General features: G+C 38.2%; 1 protein-coding gene across 1 annotated transcript; it reads right to left on the minus strand.

Moving 5' to 3' along the window:
• Positions 1–7,586: 7,586 nt before the first annotated feature.
• On the minus strand, positions 7,587–23,260 carry LOC100733595 (zinc finger protein 878-like). Its single transcript, XM_013151439.3, has 4 exons — positions 23,113–23,260; positions 13,983–14,109; positions 13,724–13,784; positions 7,587–12,375 (listed from the first exon to the last, which is right to left on the minus strand). Exons 1-4 carry the CDS (start codon positions 23,113–23,115, stop codon positions 10,671–10,673), a joined length of 1,896 nt encoding a protein of 631 aa, XP_013006893.1. The 5' UTR covers positions 23,116–23,260; the 3' UTR covers positions 7,587–10,670.
• Positions 23,261–24,424: the final 1,164 nt, after the last annotated feature.

The raw sequence follows: 24,424 nt of genomic DNA on the forward strand, positions 1-24,424 counted from the left end.
AGGACCATGCTTCAAGTACAAGGAAGGACACAAGGCACAAGCATGTGCAGACCTGAGGCAACCACCTGGCCCTACCAACCCCAGCTTCAAGCTAAAAGGTCACTGGAAGGATTGACTATCTTCTCTGACAGAGAGTGGATAAGTTATCAACTTCCCCACCCTCACAAAGTTCTGCGCCACTGTGGCCTTCAGATTCGTCACTAACTTGCTTGGAATTGCTGCTGAAGAATTGCCTATTGCCCCCTCCAAGATGACTTTCTCAGAGACCCAAGTCTCAGTAGACATTTCAAGTTGAACCCTTTCTTTCCTTATCTACACAGTGCCAAGTGTAGTGTTTTACCTGAATATTCAGACTAATGTTTGTGGTCCACAGTCACCATACTGGGGGCTGACGGTGAACCGCCACAACCTATTCACACAGAACTAGTGTCTTCCTGGTTTCAAACTCCCTTTTGTGCGCACAACTTTCTTCTCCCAACCTGCCCCACTCCTCTGCTAGGTAGGGACAATGTGCTAAAACTCAGTTTTGCTTTCTTTTCCTTACCTATACCCTTCTTTCTCCAAACTCATTTAAACTGAGTCGAGGTTTTAGAACCCCTTTTCCCCCTTCCTTTGATGATGCCACTGTTTGGGACACTTTCAATCCCACCCATGTAACTCATGCCTCTCCAATACTTATTCACCTCAGGGACTCTGCATTTTTCTACATATCCCACAATATCCTATTGCTCCCAAACATCAATGAAACCTTAAGCCCCTACATTGCTGCTTATTGACAAGTGGGTTTCTCACAATTACATACTCTCCATACAGTTCTCCAATACTTCCTGTCCTCAAAACCAGTGCAACCTACCATTTAGATCAAGACTTCAGGGCCATAAATAATGCTGTCATGCCTATACACTAAGTAGTCCCAAGCCCCACCCTATGGTCTCCCACCTTCCCTTTTCTGCTACTTATTTCATGCTCCTAGACCTCAAAGATGCCTTCTTCACTATTCCATTACACTCAGACTGTCAAGACACCTTCGCATTTCCATGAACAGACCTAGACACACTCCGATCTCAGCAGGTAACCTGGACAGTGCTACCCCAAGGATTCAGGGACAGCCTTCCTTTTTTCAGCCAGATTACTGACCTCACACTATTAACCTCAAACCCAATACTCTCATTCAGTATGTTGCTGATCTTCTCTTAGGTTGGCCCTCTCATATATGGCTATATGACATATAGCCACTCTTCTCAACTTTCTCTCCAGTCGTAGATACCAGCTTTCTGCCACTAAGGTCCAAATACTTTCTGTAAAAGGTGAATATCTGAGTATCACCCTTACACCTAATACTCACTCAATAAGCACTGATCTTAAGGCAATTCTTTGGGACTCTCTGGAGCCCATCATGAAGCAACAGCTTTTATCCTTTCTGGGTCTAGCTAACTTCTTTCGTCTCTGAATTCCTAACATCACCACTTTTCTCAACCTTTATACTGAGTCTCTAAGGGAACACTAATGGAATCCCTAGGTCCAACAATGCCTATACATTTTCCGTTCCAGCCCTCAATCTCCCAAAACCAACCTTACCTTTCATTATACACACGACTGCTCAAGACCACAATGCTGTGAAGCGGTTAGGGCACCTGAAAGGACCCTCTTTTAAGGCAGTAATCTACCTCTCCAAATGGCTTGATAACACTCTACTTGGCTTTCTTCTTGCCTCTGAGCACTCACTTCAGCGGCAATACTGATAAAAGAGGCAAAAAAGTTCACACTAGATCATACCTTTATGGTATACTCATCGCATCAACTAACACACTTATTCATACATAAAACATTCCCTGGTCTGATGCCTCCTTCACATCTACAACAGGTCCATTTAACACTTATACAAGACTCTTACATTATCATTTCCACCAATAATACTCTAAAACCAGCCACACTCTGAGGGAGTCCCAGTGCATGACTGTGCTGAAGTTTTACAGAAGACTCCTACCCACTTCCCTCATATTCATAGGGATCTCCTTTCCATGACTGATGACACTTTGTGCATAGATGGGAGTTCCACCAATACAGGCAATCATAAGATGGCAAGGATATGCCACAGTTAAAAGATCACAACATAGAGGCCAACACATGACCACCTGAGACTTTATCACAAAAGGCAGGACTCATAGCACTCACATGGGTCCTTACACTAGCAAAAGTTAAAAATATAAACATATACACACTGGCTTAAAGTATGCATTCAGATCTTATACTCTCAAACTGCAATTTGGCATAAGGGGGTTTCATTAGTGCACAAGATACTCCTATCATTAATGAGCCTTCATCTATAACCTCTCAGAGGCATCACAGCCCCAACACAGTCAGCAGTCATTCATTGCAAAGGACACCAAAACTCCACTGGTCCTGTGGCTCAGGGCAATGCTTTTGGAGACACACAGGCCAAACTAGCCTCACAGACACTGTGTCTCAGTCCCCTGCTCGCATTATTTCCAGATACTTAGCCACCACCCTGGTATTCACAAGAACAGGTACTTCTTCCTCACAAGCCAAGTTATACACAAAACACTCAGAGATGGACTTCCCAAAGGTCTAAACAGGTGCTACCAGATCAGCTAGCCTATAACATTATCATGAGATTACATAACTGTTTCTATGTAGTATCAAAGACAAAATTGTCACCTGTGCAAAGACCTCTCTTTAAGCACATCTTCTGCCCCACTTCTTTCATGCTCACCACTTAGGGGACACACTCCAAGGAAGGGCTAGTAATTAGCCTCTCCCCACATGCTTCATCATTAAACCAGGTATCTTCTTCCCTTTGTCTGTACCTTTGCAATGTGCATAGAAGCCTTTTCTATAGCCAGGGAGACAACTGAGAGAGTGGCCACAACTCTGTTACTGGACATCATACCCAGATTTCAGCTGCCACAGAATATTTAGTCTGATGGTGGCCTGCCTTTATCTCTGAGACCACCCAACAGGAGTCTGCATGGCATTTACACATCCCATACCATCCAGTCATCAGGGAAGGTAGAAACATCAAATGGACTCATTAAGACACATCTCACACAACTTACTCTCAAACTACATCCACCTTGGCTTCAGCTTCTTCCTTTGGCTCTAACCATGCTTAGGGTCCCATATTGCCAGAGCCCCTTTAAGTTCATGTATGGTCAACCATTCTGACTTCATAATTTGCCTGCCTCCCAAGATCTTCCTCAGTGGGCAGACTGTATCCCAATTCTTACATTCTTTCAACATGTACCATGCCAACATGCAGATTGTTGTCTCCCACAACCCTCTGAAGAGAGCCAAACCAGAACCTCCAATACCTCCAGGAGCCTTAATTTACTTTAAATCTACTAAACCCACATTGTCACAAGTTAAGCAGAGTGTACCTTACCTAGTCTACCTCGCAATTAAATAGCAGTCAAGGTTGCTGGATTGCCATCTTGATTCCACATCACCCAGACTAAGCAGGTCCACCAGTTAGACTCCTTAAAATGCACCTTTTTCCAGTAATCATCTCAGATCCTGGCTCCTGTCTGTCTTTACCATTCCAAAGACCTATGATTGTTACTCTCTGATTGACCAATGGTTTGTTAATCTGGCTGGTTCCTCATCCTTACTATTTTGCAAGTTCTTTTTTTCTGCAGTAAGATTCTAGGTGGTCTTTCTGGGTGACTTTCACATCATACACAAAATCTGCTTCATAATTGTCATCCTGATAGTTATCCAGGCTTAATCATTCTGAAATGCTATGGACATGCATATCTTCCTGGCCTTGATCTTCACTTTCCTGACACTGACACAACTGTAACCACTCCCACAATCACCCTATAAATTTTACCTCACAAAACATGGAGGAGCAGTGGGCTACACAAATACCGTTATAGCTCAGGACAAATGTTTCTCTGGTAATCTCACAGTCTACACTCCCTGGTGCTCACTTGTCTCTGTTAAAGATCTACACAGCAATGCTGTCCTTGTCCTAGATTCCATTCTTCGCAGAAAACCCACATGATTCATCCTGTTTGGATGCAGGTTACTACCACTGCCCTTGCTGAGAATATGAATCCAAAGGCAGAACTGAAAGTACATTCTGGACTAATCATGATGAACATATAGGAATATATATATCCATTAACATCACCTGGACAGGAAAGTACTCCTGGACTCAGATCTTACATGTCACTATCAGGGGCCAACAAACCTTCTCAGTACTCCCAGGAAGCCAAACATGGGTATTTCAACTACACCAGGTACCTACCTCTTACAAAAACTACATGTTCTTAACTCCACACAAAAATTTATTCCCAGACATGCAGTCTATGCCATGGAAGCGCTTTCCTTCATCTTCTCACCATGCTCCAATTCCCCTACCCATACCACTCCTCTTCAACAACATATAAAAATTCTTAGAATCTGTTTTCCAATTCAACTGACTTTTCCAATTGCTGGCTTTGCCTGCCCTAAAGCAGGATTCATACAAAGCATATTCACTCACCTGGGAGATATTGACCTTCAAATATGTGCACATGCACAAATTGACAGGCCTCCAAACTTTAGCACTAGGGCACTTATGGCCAGAAAAAGCTCACCCATATTCTTCACTAAGATCAAAGTGGTAAAACACCTATGGTGGGTTTTCGATAGCCATGCACTCATCTAAAAGAGATGACAAATACCACTGGCCCTTGTGCCCTGCTAATGGACAATTCTTTGTCTGTGTGCCTGGAGCAGTCCCCTGGCTCCATTCAAAATGGCAGAGCTCCTGCATGTTGGCAGTAGCAGCCAGACAAGTGATAGTGCAGACAAATTCTGAAGGCATGCAAAGACTACAGATTAACTCCCACACAGGGCTCTGTAGGTCATCTAGGGACACAGCACCTGTACTCACAGGACCTGGTATCTTCTCAGCTATTGACATGGGTCCTGGGGAATGGGGTGCTTACTTCCATACTCAGTTGCCTACAATTTAAAACCTCTATTTATCGAAAGTCAAGAACTACAGACTCCCTTGAAGTCCAGATCACCTCTCTAACAGCAGTTGTCCTACAAAACCATCACACCCTCGATGTGCTGATGGCAGAGAGGTGGTCCTGAGCTATGTTGGAAGAACAATATTGTTTCTTTTTAAACCAATCAAGCATAGTCACAGGCCAAATTCACTAGCTCCAACACTTGGCAGCAAACATAGAAAAAAAACCTCAAGGGATGTAATACAACCCCATGGTCCTCCTGGTGGCCTTCCTTAGATTCATGGGCACCTATAGTAATAGGCCCTTTAATCACAATTTTTTTTTTGTCCTGCTTGTAACACCCTGTGTTTTTAAACTCTTCTTGAGGTTTACCCATCCAAGAATGCAAGCTTTCACTGCTGGAGAAATTCTAGACATGACAGAAACCCCCAGGGCAGCCTCTACATGGGAACTACTCATCATTCTGCATCACAGCTTAGTCCCCACCACAATGCCCATGCTCAGCAGAACAGGAGCTAGAGAAAGACACGTCATCCTTTAGCCACCAAAAGATGGAAATGACAGGTCTTTTCCATGTGCCGGCCCACATGGTGCTGGACGTGCCTCCCTTTGGCAAGAGACAGTGCTGCCATTCACGCTAACTTTTCATTGTTGTGAACCCAAAAGTTCAAATCTCCCACCTTTCTTGGCTGCTGCTCCTTTAACCATCTGTCAATACATTATTCTGCCCACTCCTGTAACTCTGGCCCCGTGAATTCCAAATAAGGCTCACAGTTTCTTTTTGGATCTTTCCTGAGGGTGCTTCAGTCTCTTCAGCAGCCTTCCCACACTCACAATAAAGGCTGATCTCCTTTTTCTATCTCTCTTCATCTCTCTCACATTGAAGGAATAAACACCTTTTTGAAAAACCAAAATAAAATAACCCCCCAAAACAGGCAAGCAAAGAGATTTAAAATAGCTTGTCAACTTAGGCTCAATCTTGAATTCTAAAAAGAAATTGTTAAAAAGCGTAGGAAATAAAGTTCAGAGTAAAAGTCCGGAATTCCAAGATTCTGTACAATGCAACCATCAGGGAATATCAGGGAAGCAGCGCACCCCAGCGCTCACAGCTCATTCCTTCCCGTAACAATAACTCTTCACCACTACCACTTTCACAGTTAGCACTGCAGCACTGGGATGCAGCCATGGATTTGTGCTGGGTATGGGGCTGACGTGTTCTTTGGCTGTGCAGATGGGACGGGTCTGGTGATGGAGTTCTCCCTGAACCTTTTGATAAAAACAAAAAAAATGGTGCTTCATTTTTTGGTGTCTGTTTCTATTCTGCACATCTGTGTGACAAAGCATAACACAGGTTCACCTTATTTAGCAATTGCCGCCTCATATTCACTGCTGCTTCAGATTTTTCCACATCACTGGCCATGCCTGCCTATCGTGTGTGCCCCAACCAGGACCTTCCACAGTCCCTGGGTCCCCATCAAGGCTGGGTGGCATGTACACCCCCACTGGAGCCTTCTTTGGTCAGTGTGCTTCCATTCTCAGCAGGGCCGACTCTTGCCACCACCACCCCAGTGACTTGCTGGATGACTGTGTGGCTTTTTTGATTGTATTCATAACTGACTTTGGAATGTTTGTTTTCACAAGTGACTCTGTGACTATTAGGTCCTTTTCTACTTCATTAAAAGTTGGAAGAATGTTGGGGTTAGATCTTTTCTAAAGTTCCAATGGAAAAGTGCAGTGAATCTGACAGAAATTTAGATATTCTAACTAGATAGCTCTTAAAATCTCTCCAATCTTTAATTAATTGGTATTAGATGAACAAGTATTTTTTACACTAACTAGTTGTGGTGTCAAATGCAGCTGGAAATATAACCCTAACTGTAGTGGCTCAAAATAACTCAAGAGTAATTTTATAAAAGCAACTGTCTAAAGGCCAACAAAACACCATGTGACACTATAAATATATGTGGGTCTGAGAACAATAGCATGGAAGAAAACAATCTGAAACCTGGATACAAATGCTATGAGATACAGGGGTGAGAAATGCAAGAAAGCTTTATGGTGATACAGCGATGTTTATAGAGTTAGGAAAAGTAACATGAAAAAATGATGAGAATTAAATGATTAAAAAGTGAGAAAACAGGGGCTGGGGATTTCACTCAGCAGCATAAGTGCCTGCCTTGCAAGCAGGCAGTCCTGAGTTCGATCCTGATACCAATAAAAAAACAAAAAAAAAGAAAAGGTATGTTTACTAAATATTAAGTGCAAAGCACAGTAAAAATATTCATTATAGGAGCTGGGGATTTAGCTCAGCAGCATTAGCTCCTGCCTTGCAAGCAGGCAGTCGTGAGTTCAATCCCCGGTACCGATAAAAGGAAAGACAAAAAAGGTGGGGGGGGGGGGAGAGAAATTATGTGCAGAATAAAATAAGAAAAATATTAGTTGAGTAAAACATGAAATTCAGAAATGACTACAGATAAAACAATGTAAAAAAGGATACAGATGTTCGCATGGAATCTTTGAAGCCCTGGGTTTCACTGCCAGCACCATAAACAAACAACAAATAATTAAAAAGAAGTAAAAAATGGAGTTAGAAAAAAATCAGTGTTTGTTTCCTTCAAATCTATTTTATTTCACATATAAAAATAAATTTAAATGTGAATCAGAGCATGCCAATGGCAAATATATTATGCATTATCATCCCCAAATCATTCTCACACAGCAAGACATCCGCATTCCATTGTCCAAACAATACCAGCACAAATTTTTCCTTGCAGTTACTTCAGAGAAATCAATAGTGTAACTATCTTTTTATATACGTTTCTTTCAGCTTAGTGAGACAATGTTTACACGAGTCTGATTTCACTTATGAATATTATCTCAAGTTGCATTCATTTACCTATAAAAGTCTCAAGATTGTCCTTCTTTAAAGTTCAGTACTACACCATTCCATAAAAATGTCACATTCTTTTTTATCCATTCCTCAGCCGATGGACATTTAGGCGTTTTCCAAGATTTCTTACAAATTGTGCTGGTATAAACATGGATGCACAAATATCAATCTGCTACGATGTTTTAAATTCTTCTGAAAAGATACCCAGAAGGGGAATAGCTGGGTTGAATGAGAATTCTAGTCCTAGGTTTTTCAGGTATCTCAACACTGATTTCCACAGTTGCACCAGTCTGCACTCCCAGCAACAGTGGTAGAGTTCCTTTTTCTCCACAGCCCCTCAATTGGAATCAGAAAGACCTTGAAAGCAAGAATAATCCTGGGCAACAAAGGCAAGGCAGTGGGCATCACAATCCCTGACTTGAAATCATATAAAGCTACTGTTGTAAAAACAGTGGCAGGCCACGGATTTAGCTTAGTGGTATAAGCACATTTCTGGCAAGCACAAGCTGGTAAATTCAATCTCTGGTACCAAAAAAAATTTAAAAAACCAAAAACAAAAACAGTGTCATATGGCGGGGGGGTGGGGGTGGGGGGGGACCACAAATCAGTGAAACAGATTAGAAAGTGCACAAACAACTCCAGACACATTGAGCCCACTTATCTTTGACAAAGTTGCCAAATATATTCACTGGAAGAAACACAGCCTCTTTAACAAATGGCATTGGCAAAACTGGCTCTGCACAGCAAGAAGATTCAAGTTGGACCCATATCTTTTAACACACACTAAAGTAAATGTAAAATAGATCTAAGATCTTAATATTAAAACACAAACATTAAATCTGCTGGAAGACAATGTAGATAAAAACTTGAAGACATTTGTGTAGGCAAAGTCTTTATGAACATCAACATTTATAATGACAAAGTATTTAACATTTACAGTAAGAGATTAATTACTATAATTCCATTACATGTTGTCTAAAACAAAATATAATCCTTATGTATACTGCCATGGAGACTCATGAAAGTGCATTTTGTTTAGTGGGAGGAGTGACAGAATGATTACCGGTAAATTATATGGCAATATGTCTGAGGAAATAAAATTTTATGTGGTAAACAATATGGAAAGTTGTATACACATGAGTATAATCACTCTGATATCAAATGAAATATAGGCACAGCCTTGAACTGTGTATCATCTATAAGTTTGTTGAGAAATATGACCACATCCTTTTCAAATATGGAAAATGTGTTAACCTACAAGTTGGCTGAAAACAGGTGAATGAGTAGAAAACAGTGGAAAATAAAATGATAATCATAAAGCATTTTAATATCAAAATTCTTTTTGAAAAATAGACTACGTGCACACACCTATTAAATGGCATAGTACAGAATGAGAAAACCTAACAAAAGCTCAGTTTGAGAGTCATTTTATCCCACAATTACTAAAAACAAAACCAAAGAATATAAACAGAGCTACAAAACTTCTAACCCTCCTAGTATGTAAAGTATATAGAAACTTACCTTTACGTGCATCACTGTATAAACTATGACCCAGTTTCAGTAAAGGCAATGCCAAACTCATATACTATCCTTACAGTAACATATTTATGTTAGTACAATATATATTCACAAAATGCAACTGATGATATCTACTGCAGAGATCTACTTCAACAGTTTACATATTCACAGTTTAGAGTATCTCTTCTGCTTCTATATTTCATAGAAAAAAACAGATCCAGCTTTATGATTTGTATATATTTGCACTTGAGAAACATTCAAATGATTTTAAAACTAAATTATAACTGAGAACATTTATAGACATGTACATTTATAGGCATTTAATGTGATACAAAGTATGTATGAAAAAGATTTCTGTATCCATTTTTTTAATGGTTTCTCACAGAACATTCTTCACTTGAAATATGAAAGCATGGACATATGATCAAAAATATACATTGATATATTATTTCTCCACTATGAATTCCTGTTTCAAAGAAAGGTCAGTTGTATGTAAGGACAATTCAAACCCTCTATATGCACTCTCCCTTTATGTGTATGCATGTTTTCTGATACAGAAATTAGAAAATGCTTTCTACAATTATCCACATGGGGTTTATGTTTCATAGGAATTTCTTCATCTACTTCAATGCGGAAAAATTTAAGGATTTGCCACATCAATTACATACATAAGGCTTTGATCACATAAAAATATTTATGTATTTGAAAGCACTGAGAAAAAAATTTTCCCATACTGTTCATAGATGTTAAGGTTCTCATCTTCAATTACTGCTTCATTTACAATGTGATTGCTCTATGTATTGAAAGATTTTTTTCAAATTTTTACAGACTGCTCTCCAATTTGTTTTAATGTTTACATAAGTTACATTATATATATTCACACGATTTCTTACACCTTTAAGTCCGTAATACTAGGTGGCTGAAGATTATTTTAACAATTCTTTAATTTCATATCTATGTGTAGTTTATGCATTTAAACAATTTAAAAACATAACCTTTGTACCCTAGAAGTTTCATGCCTTTGGAAATGAGTGTATTGCCTAAGACCTTTTCCACCTTACTTATGTAGATAGTTTCTCCTCATACTCAGTTCTTTCATGTTGTTGACAATCTTTCTGTTGAAGTTACCCATACTGTTTACATAGACAGTTTCTAAGCAGTGTGAGTACTTGTCTTTTACACTGACTTTGTCTAGTGAAGGCTTTCTCACATTTTACATATCTAAGCCTTCTCCTTAAAATGGCTTACAATGTTTGTTGGGTGAAGGCTTCCCACGTTGGTTACATCCATAGGGTTTTCATCCCAGTGTGAGTTCTTTCATGTCTTTCAAATTGACCATGTCTGGTGTAGGCTTTCCCACATTGGTTGCATACATAATGTTTCTCCCCACAGTGAGTTCGTTCATGTCTTTTATAATGGCTGTGTCTGGTGAAGGCTTTCCAACATTGGTTACATACATAGGGCTTCTCTCCAGTGAAAGTTCTTTGATGTTCTCTATATTGACTTTGGGATATAAATGCTTTTCCACATTGGTCACATATATATGATATCTCTCCAGTGTGAGTTCTTTTACAAATTGTCCCTTCACTTTGGGATTTAAATGCTTTCCCACACTGATTACATACATAGAGTTTCTCCCAGGGGTGAGATTTTGCATGTAATTTATAGTTACTGTGTGAAGCAAAAGCTTTGTCATATTGGTTACATACATAAGGTTTCTCTCCAGTATGCTTTCTTTGATGTCTTTTACATCCACTTTGGTATCTAAATGTTTTACCACATTGGTCACATGCATATGGTTTCTCTCCAGGGTGAGTTCTTTTATGTCTTTGAAGAGCACTGTATGAGTGGAAGGCTTTCTCACATTGGTTACATATATATGGTTTCTCACGAGTGTGAGTACTTTCATGTTTTTTCCAACAAGTGTATCTTCTAAAAGCTTTTCCACAATGTGTACATACATAAGGTTTCTGCCCAGTGTGAATTCTTTCATGAGCTTTATAATTATTGTAGCAGCTGTAACCTTTCCCACATTGATAACATACATAAGGTTTCTCCCCACTGTGAATTTTTTCATGCGCTTTACAATAACTGTTTCTGCTAAAAGCTTTTCCACAATGTGTACATACATATGGTTTCTCTCCAGTGTGAGTTCTTTCATGTGCTTTACAATGACTGTGTGTGCCAAAAGCTTTTCTACAATGTGTACATACATATGGTTTCTCTCCAGTGTGAGTTCTTTCATGTCTTTTACAATGACTGTGTGTGCTAAAAGCTTTTCTACAATGTGTACATACATATGGTTTCTCTCCAGTGTGATCTCTTTCATGTCTTTTACAGTCACTGCTAGAGAAGAAAATTTCCATACACTGCTTACATACATACAGTTTCTTCACACTGTGCATTTTTTTGTATTCCCAAAATGAAATGTTGTTGAGTATTTCCACACACTGTTTACTTACAGAGTGATTTTCAACATTGTTAGCTATCTTATGTATCTGAACATCATGGTGAGAATTAAAATTTTGCTCATATTGTACATATAAATGTTTGCTCACTTTGGTATGATTTCTTTCCCATATTCGAACATATTTGGGTATATTGAAGGCTTTCATATCTTTCTCAAAGACAAAGGATTTCTCTTCAGTACTGCTTCCTTCAGGAAAATCAGAGTAGCATTTTAAACTTTGGTTACATGCATAGGATTTCTCTCCAGGAATTCTGTTTGCATGTTTGTGAAAGCAGTGCAGGTCAGTGCAGGTTTTCCCATCTTCAGATCCCTGATACCGATGCAATTTGAGTCCAGTGTTAGCTACAAAGTGAACTCTGGGCAATATTTTATCAATGAAGGGCATTCTGCAAGTATACCATTCACTTGGTTTTGTTCTGATTGATTTCATGTTCTTATTAGTATCTGGAGTGCAAAGTCTCTCTTCATGCAAATGCCATATTTTATATTGTAAACATTTCTTTATTTCTTCTCTCCTGTGAAAGAAAAATGAGAAAATATGATCAATCACATTAAACAACCTTTTTTTAATTAATGATTTTTCTATGAGGAGATCTGCTTTGTTGCCTTTTAAAACTATTTCTCCATGAATTTACCTTCTACTTTGAATTATGGCTTGAGAGAGCATTTGCCAAAATGCAGAATGTACATTTTTTATTTATAATTCTAATGACAGCAGCACAGAACACTTCCCTTGGGCAATTCCTTTTGAGTAATATCTATGTATATATACCTCTTGTGTTGTACTTTTGATACCCTTTCTTCCAGAACTGAAGCACCACAGCCTTCGACTGAATCTCTTAATATTCTCTAATCCATCTATGGCTCACTTTTCTGCAATTCCACCCTTTATTTTAACTTCTAATGAACATGTCTGATTTTTTCTACAAATAATAACTGGTACTGATATTTATGTCTCACATATTAGGCATAACATTATGATTACAGAATCCAGCCACCTTTTCTTAAGTGACATCAAATCATGGTTCTGTATGGCTGAGTATTCTTCATAAAAGTAGACACTTGACATTTCATTCAGTATTGGAGATAGAATGCAGAGTTTTAGCACTAAGCTACATTTTCGTCTTTCTTTTTTTATTTTAATACACTATAACCAAACATTGTTATAGCCTAAGCTTGAATTAATGTGTTTCCTCTCACATATTCACAATATTAAAATTCATTTGAGTCAACTCGATTGCTTTAATATATCCATCTGTGAATGACCATTCAGGATGTTTCCTCAGCTTAGGTACTATATATTCTGAAGCTACAAAGATGAGTATGTATATATTATCATCATGTGATTACTTTAACCTTGACAGGAAGATACCAAGGAGGTATAGTAGGATAAAAGTATTTCTCTTTTCTGTAGACATCATCATGATGTATACTTCAAACCAGCATTGACTGTGTGTAGCAGGATGACAACTACCTCATGGCAATCCTCTTTAATGATGTCTTGAGTGTTGGGAAAGTATGCATGCACCACTATTTCAGGAAAAATGGAATTTCTCTTTTCAACTTTTTCAAAAATGTCCATGTACAGTTCCATTAATGTTATGCTTAGAGGAAAATTCAGTGCATTTACTAGTTTTAAACAAAGATAGCACTGTTTACATAAATTGGTCCCCATTAAAGTGGTGTTTTAAACACACTCACATATATACCTGATTACATATCCTGTACTTGATCTTTAATTCAAACACAGTGTATGCATTTCTGGAGGAGCTTCCTGAGACTGAAATATTGGATGCTGTTTTTACTATTTCTGCTCATATCCTGACTCTTCAGGGACATTCTTCTTTTCAGAGTGACAATTACCTTATGCTTCTCCTGTATTCTTTGTATTCATGTTCAATTTGCTGCTCATCCCAATTTTTTCCTAAAGTGTACAAACAGAAATATAATAATGAACAACTACACAACACAAAAAATTAACAGATGCCAGTTAGATTCACAGCATAATGCAAGCATCACTGGAAAATGCATAAAGATCTCTCCCTCTGCAATTAAGGAAACTGCACTGATGTGCAATATCCCATTGTCTCAGATACCATAGATAAAATGACAGTTTTCTTACCTATAACAGCCAAGTTCCTAAAGTTTTCACACATCACATCTCTATAAAGCTTCTTTTGGGAAGGATCCAGCAAACCCCACTCTTCCATGGTAAAGTTCACAACCACATCTGCAAAGTTCACAGTCTCCTAAATCAACAAAAGAGGCAAACTGAGACTTGTGACAACTTGAACCACCTTAATTCATAAACCTCTGAAGTGAGGACATGACAGCTCAGTCCAGTTGGGGTACCGCATGGTCTCCAGCACAGGTGGAGAAAACAGCAAAGCAGAATGGTCCCAGTAGGGTCATTGTTGCTTGCCTAGCTGTTGGGAGAAATTGAAATTGGAATCTGACTGACCAAACATGCAGGGGTGAGATAAGCTGAGTTCAAGAGCAAGGACTGTAGAGATTGAGCCACAAACACCAGACTCCAGGCACAAAAACCTGAAGCTCTTAGGTTGCTATACATGCAGAATATTGGCAATGTTTTGTCATGTAACATGAAGTTGTTTAATGCACACAATAAACTCACTGCACTGGGGGAGTACTTTCTTTCCTCCCATCAGGAGAGAGGGTTCCACCTGATCTCAACCTTCATCTTTTATTTATTTTCCCATCTTCTTGGTGCCCCCTCTTGAGAACTTGAAGAGCCACCGTGAACCTGACACCCAGTTCAAGGGCAAACCCCAGTGACTCAAGTAGGCCTCATAGTAGCAGAGATGATGGGTAGGTAGAGCCAGTGGCACAACAGGTTTGTCACTGTAATAACACTATGAGCCAAAACATAGTAACTTACATAATATGTGTTACATCCTTTATCAGACAGAATCATGGAATAAGAGTGCACAGAAGGGGTTGCCATTTTTTATCTATGGGCTCAGGGAGAACTCTAAAGTGGAATGCCAATCTGAGCCCCACATTCAGAGGCCAAGGTCAACAACCATATTCTACACAAATCCCACAGCACACCTGGCCAGAGTACAAAATATTTCTGAAATCCAAATTGGACCTACCACAGAAAACAATATACCAGAGGAATTTTACTACTTTAATACTTCTCTCTTTGATTGGTTTTGTTTTTCCCATTTGGTTGTTCATTGCTATGTTTTCTGTTGTTTGGTTGTGCTTTATTTTTGGTGGGTATTGTTTTAAGGCTTTTGCTTTCTTTTTTTACTTTCACGATTTAGACTTTTTATCTTTGTTTTGTTATCTTCTACTCATTTTCTTTTTCTCTTTCCTTATATATACTGCTGATTTTTAAGTACATTCATGTGCATAATCACGGTTTCTTTTCAGTCAAGTTCACTTTGATAGTCTTTTGCTTTCTTTTCAAGGCTGTTCCTCCTAAGCCTTCTAGTTTCTGCAAACTTGGATGTTTTTCCCTTCAGTCTTGCTCTTACTACATTTGACTTCATTTGCCTCTCTCTCTTGCCCTAGTACCTTTTAGTCCTACCAGGCAAGAGGGTAAAATCCCTCCATTAAGAAGAAAGTCGCTGTATCCAGTGGCCTGGTAAATGTCAGTGTATTATATAACAGTAGAAATTCCTCCAGCAGTTAAATGGATCTGGTTATAGAAGGTAATTAGCCAAGCTTGTTTTCAGCTATTGTAAGTGATAACTATACTAATCTACCAGTATGTTACACTTGTTATCATCATTTTAACTTCCTCATAAAACAGCACTGCGATTGCATGAGTTAACAACCAACAGTAGAGTCCACTGCTAAATGATTAGGTGCTGAGCCCAATGCATAGCAGCTTCTCATCCTTAATATATTGGGAAGGTAGATTCTCAGCATGAACACAAAGACTCACAAACACCTGCAGAGAGAAGACATCCCTGAGGAACAGACAGTTCCTGGGAATACTAGAGATAAACTTATCTACTATAAGAAATATACAAACACTAACACACAAAACAAAAGAAAATAAGAATTAGAAAATGAAAACATACAGAAACAAACTGCAACCGAATATGCTCAGCCAAAAAAGGACAAGTCCAGAGCACAACAGATAGAGGAAATCAGGAGCCCACCACAGGAAATTTCTCAAATGACAACAACATACTTAACAACACAATGGATGAGCCTAAAGAAAAAATAATCTCTACATTACAAAAGGAAATGTTGAACAAAATGATAGATAATGAACCAGATAACAGGGAGAAAAATAGATCAGCTCAGAAAATGATAGAAATCATACATACTCAATATAGCAAACAAATGGAATCTAGGATAAAGACTGAAACTCAAATCCATTAAACTAAAGACTAAATAGAAAGTATTTGCAACAGACTTGCTGGAGGGCACAATAGACTATCAGATCTAGAAGATAGCATTGGGTTAACTACCATGAAAAGAAAGATATCCTAAAATAACAAGAGACCATCAAAAATCAACCCAGGAGAGACAAGGTAAAGCCAATTAGAACAATACAAAATGGACTGCAGTCAGTCAGAAAGCCAGAGACACCACAAAAGCCATAATAAAATTCTTCACAGAACGAGTTGCAGAAAGTTTCAAGCACAGAGAAAGAATTAGACTAGCAATAAGTGAAACATACTAACTTTGATTGGCCATGATGAAAGTAAGTACTGCACAAAGGTATTTAATAATCAAGATTTCAAAATTTCAGTGCAAGAACCTAACAGTAAAATTGGTTGGAGAAAACAAACAAAACACCAAGAAGGAAAGCTTATCAGAAGCACAGCACACTTCTTTCATATATATATATGGAATAAATGCTCATTTATTTATTTATTGGTGGTACCAGTCATTGAACTTAGGACCCTAAACTAGCCAGGAAGATGCTTATGCTGCTGAGCTAAATCCCCAGCCATCACAGCACACTTCTTAACACAAATCTTCAAAGGAAGGAGTCCTGGCAGTGAGGTATTTTCAGCCCTATAAGAAAACAACATTTCACTGAAGTTAATGTATCTGGCAAACTATCTTTCAACATCAATGGAGAAATAAGATACTGACACGACAAGGAAAGGTACACTAAGATGAAATTAAGAGGGAAAGGAAGTTACTATATACTGGTTCAGGAAAAACTACAAGCAGAAGTGGTAAAAATCATGAACGCATATATTCAAAATATTTGTGCATACAAATGCATAAAACAAATATGAATGGATACAAAAAATCAAATAATCACTAACACAACTATAATGAGGGATCTCAATATCCCACTTTCAAATACAGACAGATCAAGTATCAAAAAATTCAACAACCAATAATCCGGGCACGATGAGGTGCTCCTGTAATCGCAGCACTCAGGAGGCTGAGGCAGGAGGATCCTTGCAAGTTTGAGACCAGCATGGACTACAAAGTGAGACCAGGGCCAACATGAAGCACATAGTGAGACTCTATCTCAAAAACACAAAAATATATTAAAATTTTTAAAAATAACTACCATGTAACATAACACAAACCTGTAAACACATGTGTTTAGTAGATATCTACACAGTGTTCCATCCTATAAGATAACAATATACATTCTTTTCAGTTGCACAGGTTATGTTCTCCAAAACAGACCACATATTCAGTTCAAAAACATGCTTAAGTAAAAGTAGAGGAACTGAAATCATCCCATGCATGAACATGGTGCAGTCAAGTTGGAAACCATCAGTAAAAGAAACTGCAAAACCTTTATTACCACATGGAAATTAAACAACACTCTCTAGAAGAAATTAGTGAGTCACAGAGGCTATTAAAGAACATATTGAATGGTAACTTAATTAAAGTATAATGTTGGTAGAACATACCAAAAGCTATGGTCACAAAGAAAGCATAAAATAAGGAAAATTTATAGCAATGAATTCTCAAAAAACTAAATATTGAATCTCATATTTCTAGACAAAGAACAAATCAAATATCATGGGACAGAGAAAATGAGAGCTGAAATTAATGCAATGGGGACTAAAAAATTACAAAGAATCAATGAATCAAAGAGCTGTATTTTTGAAAAATTAAATTGAAAATCTTTTACCTGCTGGGCATGGTGGCTCACTCCTGTAATCCCTGCGCTCAGGAGGCTGAGGTGGGAGGATCGTTGTGAGTTCGAGAACAGCCTGGGCTACAAAGTGAGCTCAAAGCCACCCTGAACTGCATAGCAAGACCTCGTCTCAAAAAAGAGAAAAAAAGAGACTTCAATCCAAGGGATGAAATGAAAAGGAGGAAATCACAGTGGATCCTACAGAAATCCTGATCTTCAGTACTAATTAGTAAATCAGTAGTAGAATGGGACGGAAACACAAAAGAAATGGTCAGATTCTCAGGCACACATGAATTGCCAAAAGTGATTCAAAAATGAGATAAAAATTCTAAATAAACTTGATCTCGGTCATTGAAATTGAAAATGTAACTAAACACTTACCAAAAAGACAGGCATGGGTCCTATGGATTAGCAAGTTAAATTTGACAAGACATTTAATGAAAAACAAATACCATTTACGCTGACAGTTTCAAGGAAATTGAAAGGGAGGTACTACTTCCAAATTAATCCCTGGAAACAAGTATTACCCTGATATAAACACCATAGAAGGACTCAACTACAGGCCAATCTCCCTCGTGACCACAGCACCAAATTCCTCAATAAGATACTGGGAAACAGAATGCAGTGGATCCTGAAGATCCCACATCATGATGATCACAGCAGGGATCATTCAACATACACAAATTGATGAAAACAATACAGGAGATTTACATAGTCAAACACAAAAATCATGTGGTAATTTTAACAGATTCAGACAAATATGTCATAAAAGCCAACATTCATTAATGATAAGATCCTACAGAAAATTGAAACAGGTTTTCTTTATCTCAATCTGATAAAAGATACCCATGACAAACAGGTAATGCCATAATTCATGGTCACAAACTGAAAACTTGCTATCTTTTTATTTCTTTTTTATTTTTGGTACCAGGGATAAAACTCATGACCTCGCGCTTTGGCAGACAGGCATTTACATCACTAAGCTAAATCCCCGGCCCCAAGCTTGGACTCTAAAACCACGAACAAGGCAAGGATGTTCACTGTCATTACTGCTGTTTAACACAGTTCTGGAGATATTAAGCAGAGCAATTAGAAAAGAGACAAAAATAAAAGGAAGGAGGATAAGAAAGGAAGAAGTTAAAATTTTAATATTCATGTATGAAATGATACTCTACATAGAAGAAACCACACTCCACCAAAAGATTTGTAGATTTAATAAGCGAAGTCAGTAGTGTAGCTGTATAAAAAGTTAATAGTAAAAAAATCAATAGCTTTCCCGTACACAAAATATATACTCACTCTAGAGAAAAAAGGAAAATCTCACAATTCATAATGCCATCCCCCAAAATGTCTGAGAAGAAATCTAACAAAGGAAGTAAAAGATCTATACATTCAAAATTTTAATACCCTGAAAAAGAACACTGAAGAGCATATTTCAAATTAGAAACGTATCTCTCTGATCATGGATGAGAGGAATTCGCATACTGAAAATGCCCACAGTCCCAAAGCGTTACACGGATTTAATGCAATTCTGATTAAATAGATTAGCATATCTCAAAGAACTCAAGAAAACATTTGAAAATTTCATTTGAGAACAGAGATCAACAATAGGAAAAGCAACTCTGGGCAACCAAGATACAGCAGGGGTGTGAATTTCTTACTTGAAGTTCTACTACAAAGCTACTGTGACTAAATCAGCATGGTACCACAAAAAAGAATAGATCCTAGGGTCACTGCAACTGACACAAGATTCAGACAACTCCAAACACACTCAGTGACCTTATTCTTGACAAAGGAGCCAAATATGTTCACTGGAAGAAAAAAGCCTCTACAATAAATCTGCTGGACAGCCTGGCTCTCCACATGCTGAAGACTAAAACGGGATGTTTATCATCATACTCTAAATTGAGTCAAAATGGATCAAAAATTTAAACATTATAACAGAAACACCAAATCCACTGGAGGAGAAATTAGTTTCAAATCTTGAAGACATGAGTGTTAAGCACAGACAACATGAAGAAAATCCAGACTGCACGGGAAATACTACAAAGAATCAACAACTGAGTGGTCATCTTATCAAAAAGTTTTCACACAACAAGAGAAAGCACCAAGAGCAAAAAAGATAACTTAGCCAATAATGACAAAAAGATCTTAGTCAACTGTGCCTCAGACAAAGGACTTATATCTACAACACAGAAACAATAGAAAAATATTAGACCTCACCAAATTCAATGACCCAATTCAACAATCAGCATTATTGATCCTTCAAGAGGTACAAATGAAAACAAAATTGAGATTGTATGTTACTCCAGAAAGAATGGGAATTCATCATGAAATCAACCAATAACAATAACTGGAGGGAATGTGAGAAAAAAAAAACTCTTCCAAACTACGTGAGAGTGGAGACTTCCCCACCTACTGTGGAAGTCAGTATGGAGATTCCTCAAAAAGTCATATTAGAGGTCCATTCTAATGAAGTATTCTCCTGTGAGTGTGTTCCAAGTACAGTTAAAAACATCATGCCACAGTGGGAGAGTATACCCATGTTCACAGCAGTACAATATGTAATAGCAAAAATCTGAATACAACCCAAATGCACATCAACAGAGAACTGGACACCAAAGGTGTGGTCTTTTAAAGAAAGGGAATACTGCTCAGCCTTATAAAAGGATACTCTGATTAAATTAATAACTTTTCAGTTGTTTAAAAATCAGGGTATTTTCCAGAAAATATTTTATGATTTAAAAAGATATGGTTATACAATTTTCTCATTTCAAGTATTTGATGTTCTTTGCACATATATACACTGTTCATATCTATAACTGACAAACCTTGGAACACAAATCAATGTTGATTATAAGTTTTATAACTGATAACTTATGCATGGGGTGAAATAGTTATATAATAATGGGAAACATTTTTCTCATGAATTGATCACATTCTTGACAGAGGCAATCTTTAGTAAAACACTTGTAATTAGAGAATTTCTGCCAAAATCTTTTCAAAAATTTAAAATATGGACAATAGTAATGTCTTTCTTTTCAAAAGCCCTTTGATTTTTTATCTTTTCTTAATTAAAGGTGCAAAATTCCTTCTACAAAGAGATTTAAAATCTTCTAAATACTTCCAGTGTTTTCCATTTTCCTTATAATTAAAGTTTTAAAAAAATTATTAAGTCTCAGCTGCCTGTGCCAGGATATGCCAGTAATTCTAGTATTAGGGATGACAAAGGAAGAGGATTACCACAAGTTTGAGCACAGTAAGGACTACATACCAAGTTTTAGGCTTTCCAGAACTGCACTATGAGACCCTTTCTCAAAAAAAGTATTTAAAAAGCTGTGTCTTAGGAAATTCTTATGTATGTAGATAGCTACTTTTAATTCTCTTGTAGATTTCTGGTCATGCAAACTACTATTACATAATCGTCTTAGTTTTGAAAATGTCATGCTTCAAATATAATGCAATCAAAGAAAGGAGAGAATGGCTTTGTATACATGTATATATATACATATATACACACAGCATAAATATACTACTAATCTCTGTGAACTCATCAAAAAGAACAACTTATCCTTTCATTTAATTTATCATCTCTATGCCTATCTTTTGTAGTCTGAGCAACAACTTTGCAGGTAACTATACACAATATATTAATCATTTTTTATGTCCTATTGTGTTTTGAATTTCTGCAACATCATATTTACTATTCTTTGACGGTAAAATTAAAAAATTTAAAAAGCCAACGTAATGCAATCAACCATCATTTTTGTTACTACTCTGCAAATCTAAAACTGCTTTCTAAATTACCTTTTATGTACTATTTACAATCCAGAGCGACAAAAGTCTTACTGCAATGGGATAAGACAACCTCCCTCACAAATGTATGTTCTTAATTGGTAAAATACACATTAAGTTTTGCACACTGTTCAAAATTATTTACAGCTTTCTACATGTACCTAAACACCCTAAAGACGTTATTAAACAATAATTCTTGTTCTTGCCATTAGTAAAATGTGTGCTTTTTCCCAAATGCTGGTTCACATCCGTTTATAATAGGTGACTTGTAAGTATCTCCTTCACATACATATATATCAATAATAGGTATATTTTAACTGAATGATAATCATTTTTTTAACACTTCAGCACTGGAGAGTAAATTTAGGGCCTCAGGCATGTTACACAAGTTCCTTTAGACGGCAGACACAGCCCCATTATTTTTACATTATGTTGTACTGAATGTTGCCCCTCTGTCCAAACTGGCGTAGTCAGTTGGTGTAGTCAGTGTCCCAAATGGAAACTGACTCACAATGAGTCAATGCAATTTCATTTAAGAAAACACTACAAATCTGGTTTAACAGCGGTTTTTAAAAACGAACGAAACAAATGAAAAGCAAAACCAGTTGTAATAGAGCACCCCCATCTTAGTCAGGCAGGGTGGCACAGGTCTCTCATCTCAGCACTCCAGGAGACTGCGTCAAGAGCAAAAGTTCACTGCAAACCAAGTGAGGTGGTGCTTGTCTGCAATTCCCAGCACTTGCAAGTCCTGGAAAAAAGGATCTCCTGACTGAGGCAGGCGTGACTCCATTGAAAGTTTGAGCACAACCTGAAATTCATAGCTAGTCCCTATCTCAAAAATCAAACAACAGAAACAAAAACAGAGGATCAAGCAAACACATTCAATGCAGCCTGGCAACTTACACTCAATTTCAAATTGGACAAGAAATTGTTAAAAACTGTGCAAAATTCAGTTAAGAGCAAAAGTCCTGGGTTCAAGGTTCTGTGCAATGCAAACAACAGGCAATGGGACCAGAGAGCAGCGCACCACAGCTTCCCCAGTTCATTCCTCCTCTCAACAAGGTCTCTGCACAACTCCCACTCTCCATGTTCAGCTCATGAAGCAACTGTGGCCCGCGGCTGTCTGACACTGCACTCTGAGCTGGCAGCGTGGCCTTGGAAAAACTAAGTTCTGAGCACCAAAAACGTACCTGCCTCAGCCAGGGAGGGGGAGACAGAGGGCACACAGCACTAGAGACACGAGACAGCAGACCAGGCAGAGCGGTTCCAGCCGCCATTGCCGTTGCCACCTCTTCCATCCGGACCTCAGTCCCATCCCCTCCCGATCCATCTCAGGGCACCAATCTCACAACCTCACCATTGTGTGGCTTCAGGGGCTCCCCAAGGTTCTTCTCCTACAGCCTCTAGCCAGCAGATGTCTCAAAGCAAGGAAGTTTTATCAGCCGGCCGGATTAACAGAAAAATGCTCAGCTTCTGAACTTCCGCGCGCAGGGAAACACAGCCTCCTCCCTCGGCCCACCTGATTGGACAGTCTGCACGCCCCGCCCTTCAACGCTGATTTGCTCCTGCTCCTTAGCTCTGCCTCTCAGCTAAGATTGACAAGACAAACCAAGCCTTGCAAGTGTAAATGAAACTCAAATGGTATTGTGAAACAAAGATTTTCAAGAGCCATTTCTTATGCTGACCAGCCCTAGCCTTACTTTGAGCACTATTTTCTTCATGTTTTGGAGAGCAGCATCTCTTTTTTGAGGACAGGGTGTCTCAATGGGATTTCGTCTGCTTGCCATATTTTGCAAACTCTATGTGATCCTCCTGCATCAGTCTTCTCAGATCTGGAATTAGTGGCATGCATGACCATCACTGGCTCCTATCTTTTGACTAAACCCAGGGGACTCCTCCTTGGTGCTGCTGCTCAAAATGTGGTCACAAGTATCTCGAGATAGTTCCGGAGTTAAAATACCAAATCAGGTATTGAGTTTAAATTTAAACCAAGAGAACCCATGCATTCCTTCTGTGATAACGAGTGAATAAGAAGCAACCAATTCTAGGATGCTGCATCTGGATAGAAAACATGCAAGAATTACTACTGAGTGGAAATCCACCATTTCGAGAATCTGATTTCTATATGACAAAATGTATGGAAGAAAAAGTAATCAAACGTAAATTACCTAATCTTTCTTGTGTATTGAGGTTTTCTCAGTATTTCACTGGTAGCTCAGTGGCTTAAGTGCCTGCGTAGGAAGTGCAAAGCTGTGAGTTTGATGCTTGGTACCAAAATATATATATATTTCCACAAGATGCTCCAAACCATAGGGTTTACAAGCTGCGTTCACCATTTTTGACAAACTGAGTCACTATTAGGGCTATCCAAGAGTGACCCTTATGGATAATGTGAAGATTATTCATAAAGTTCAACTTCATTTAGACTGAAGCAAAGGAACGCCTTTCATTTGTAACAATATGAATTAAGCAAGAGATAATCCACTGAAATTTGCCATGCCTAACAAATTAAAGTTTGACCATATGTTATTTCACATATAACACTGACAAGCCCACAGATGCTGAGAGTATAGTGATGGTTACCATGTGTGGGCATGGAGAAACCAAGATATGTCAGTGAGTAACCACCTTGTTTCCCTCATACAGTAGTAAATAATGCTTCAGATCTC

The sequence above is a fragment of the Cavia porcellus genome, unplaced genomic scaffold (assembly GCF_034190915.1).
Source record: "Cavia porcellus strain 051 isolate PalLab524CR breed Dunkin Hartley unplaced genomic scaffold, mCavPor4.1 scaffold_13, whole genome shotgun sequence".
Classification (NCBI taxonomy): Eukaryota; Metazoa; Chordata; class Mammalia; order Rodentia; family Caviidae; genus Cavia; species Cavia porcellus.

Bases quoted from the DNA above. Each gene is read 5' to 3' on its own strand.
- LOC100733595 (XM_013151439.3), bottom strand. The intron at 13,785-13,982 runs GTAAGAAAACTG...TGTACACTTTAG, and splicing joins TAGGAACTTGGCTGTTATAG to GAAAAAATTGGGATGAGCAG. The intron at 12,376-13,723 runs GTAATTGTCACT...TTTCTTTCACAG, and splicing joins GAATACAGGAGAAGCATAAG to GAGAGAAGAAATAAAGAAAT.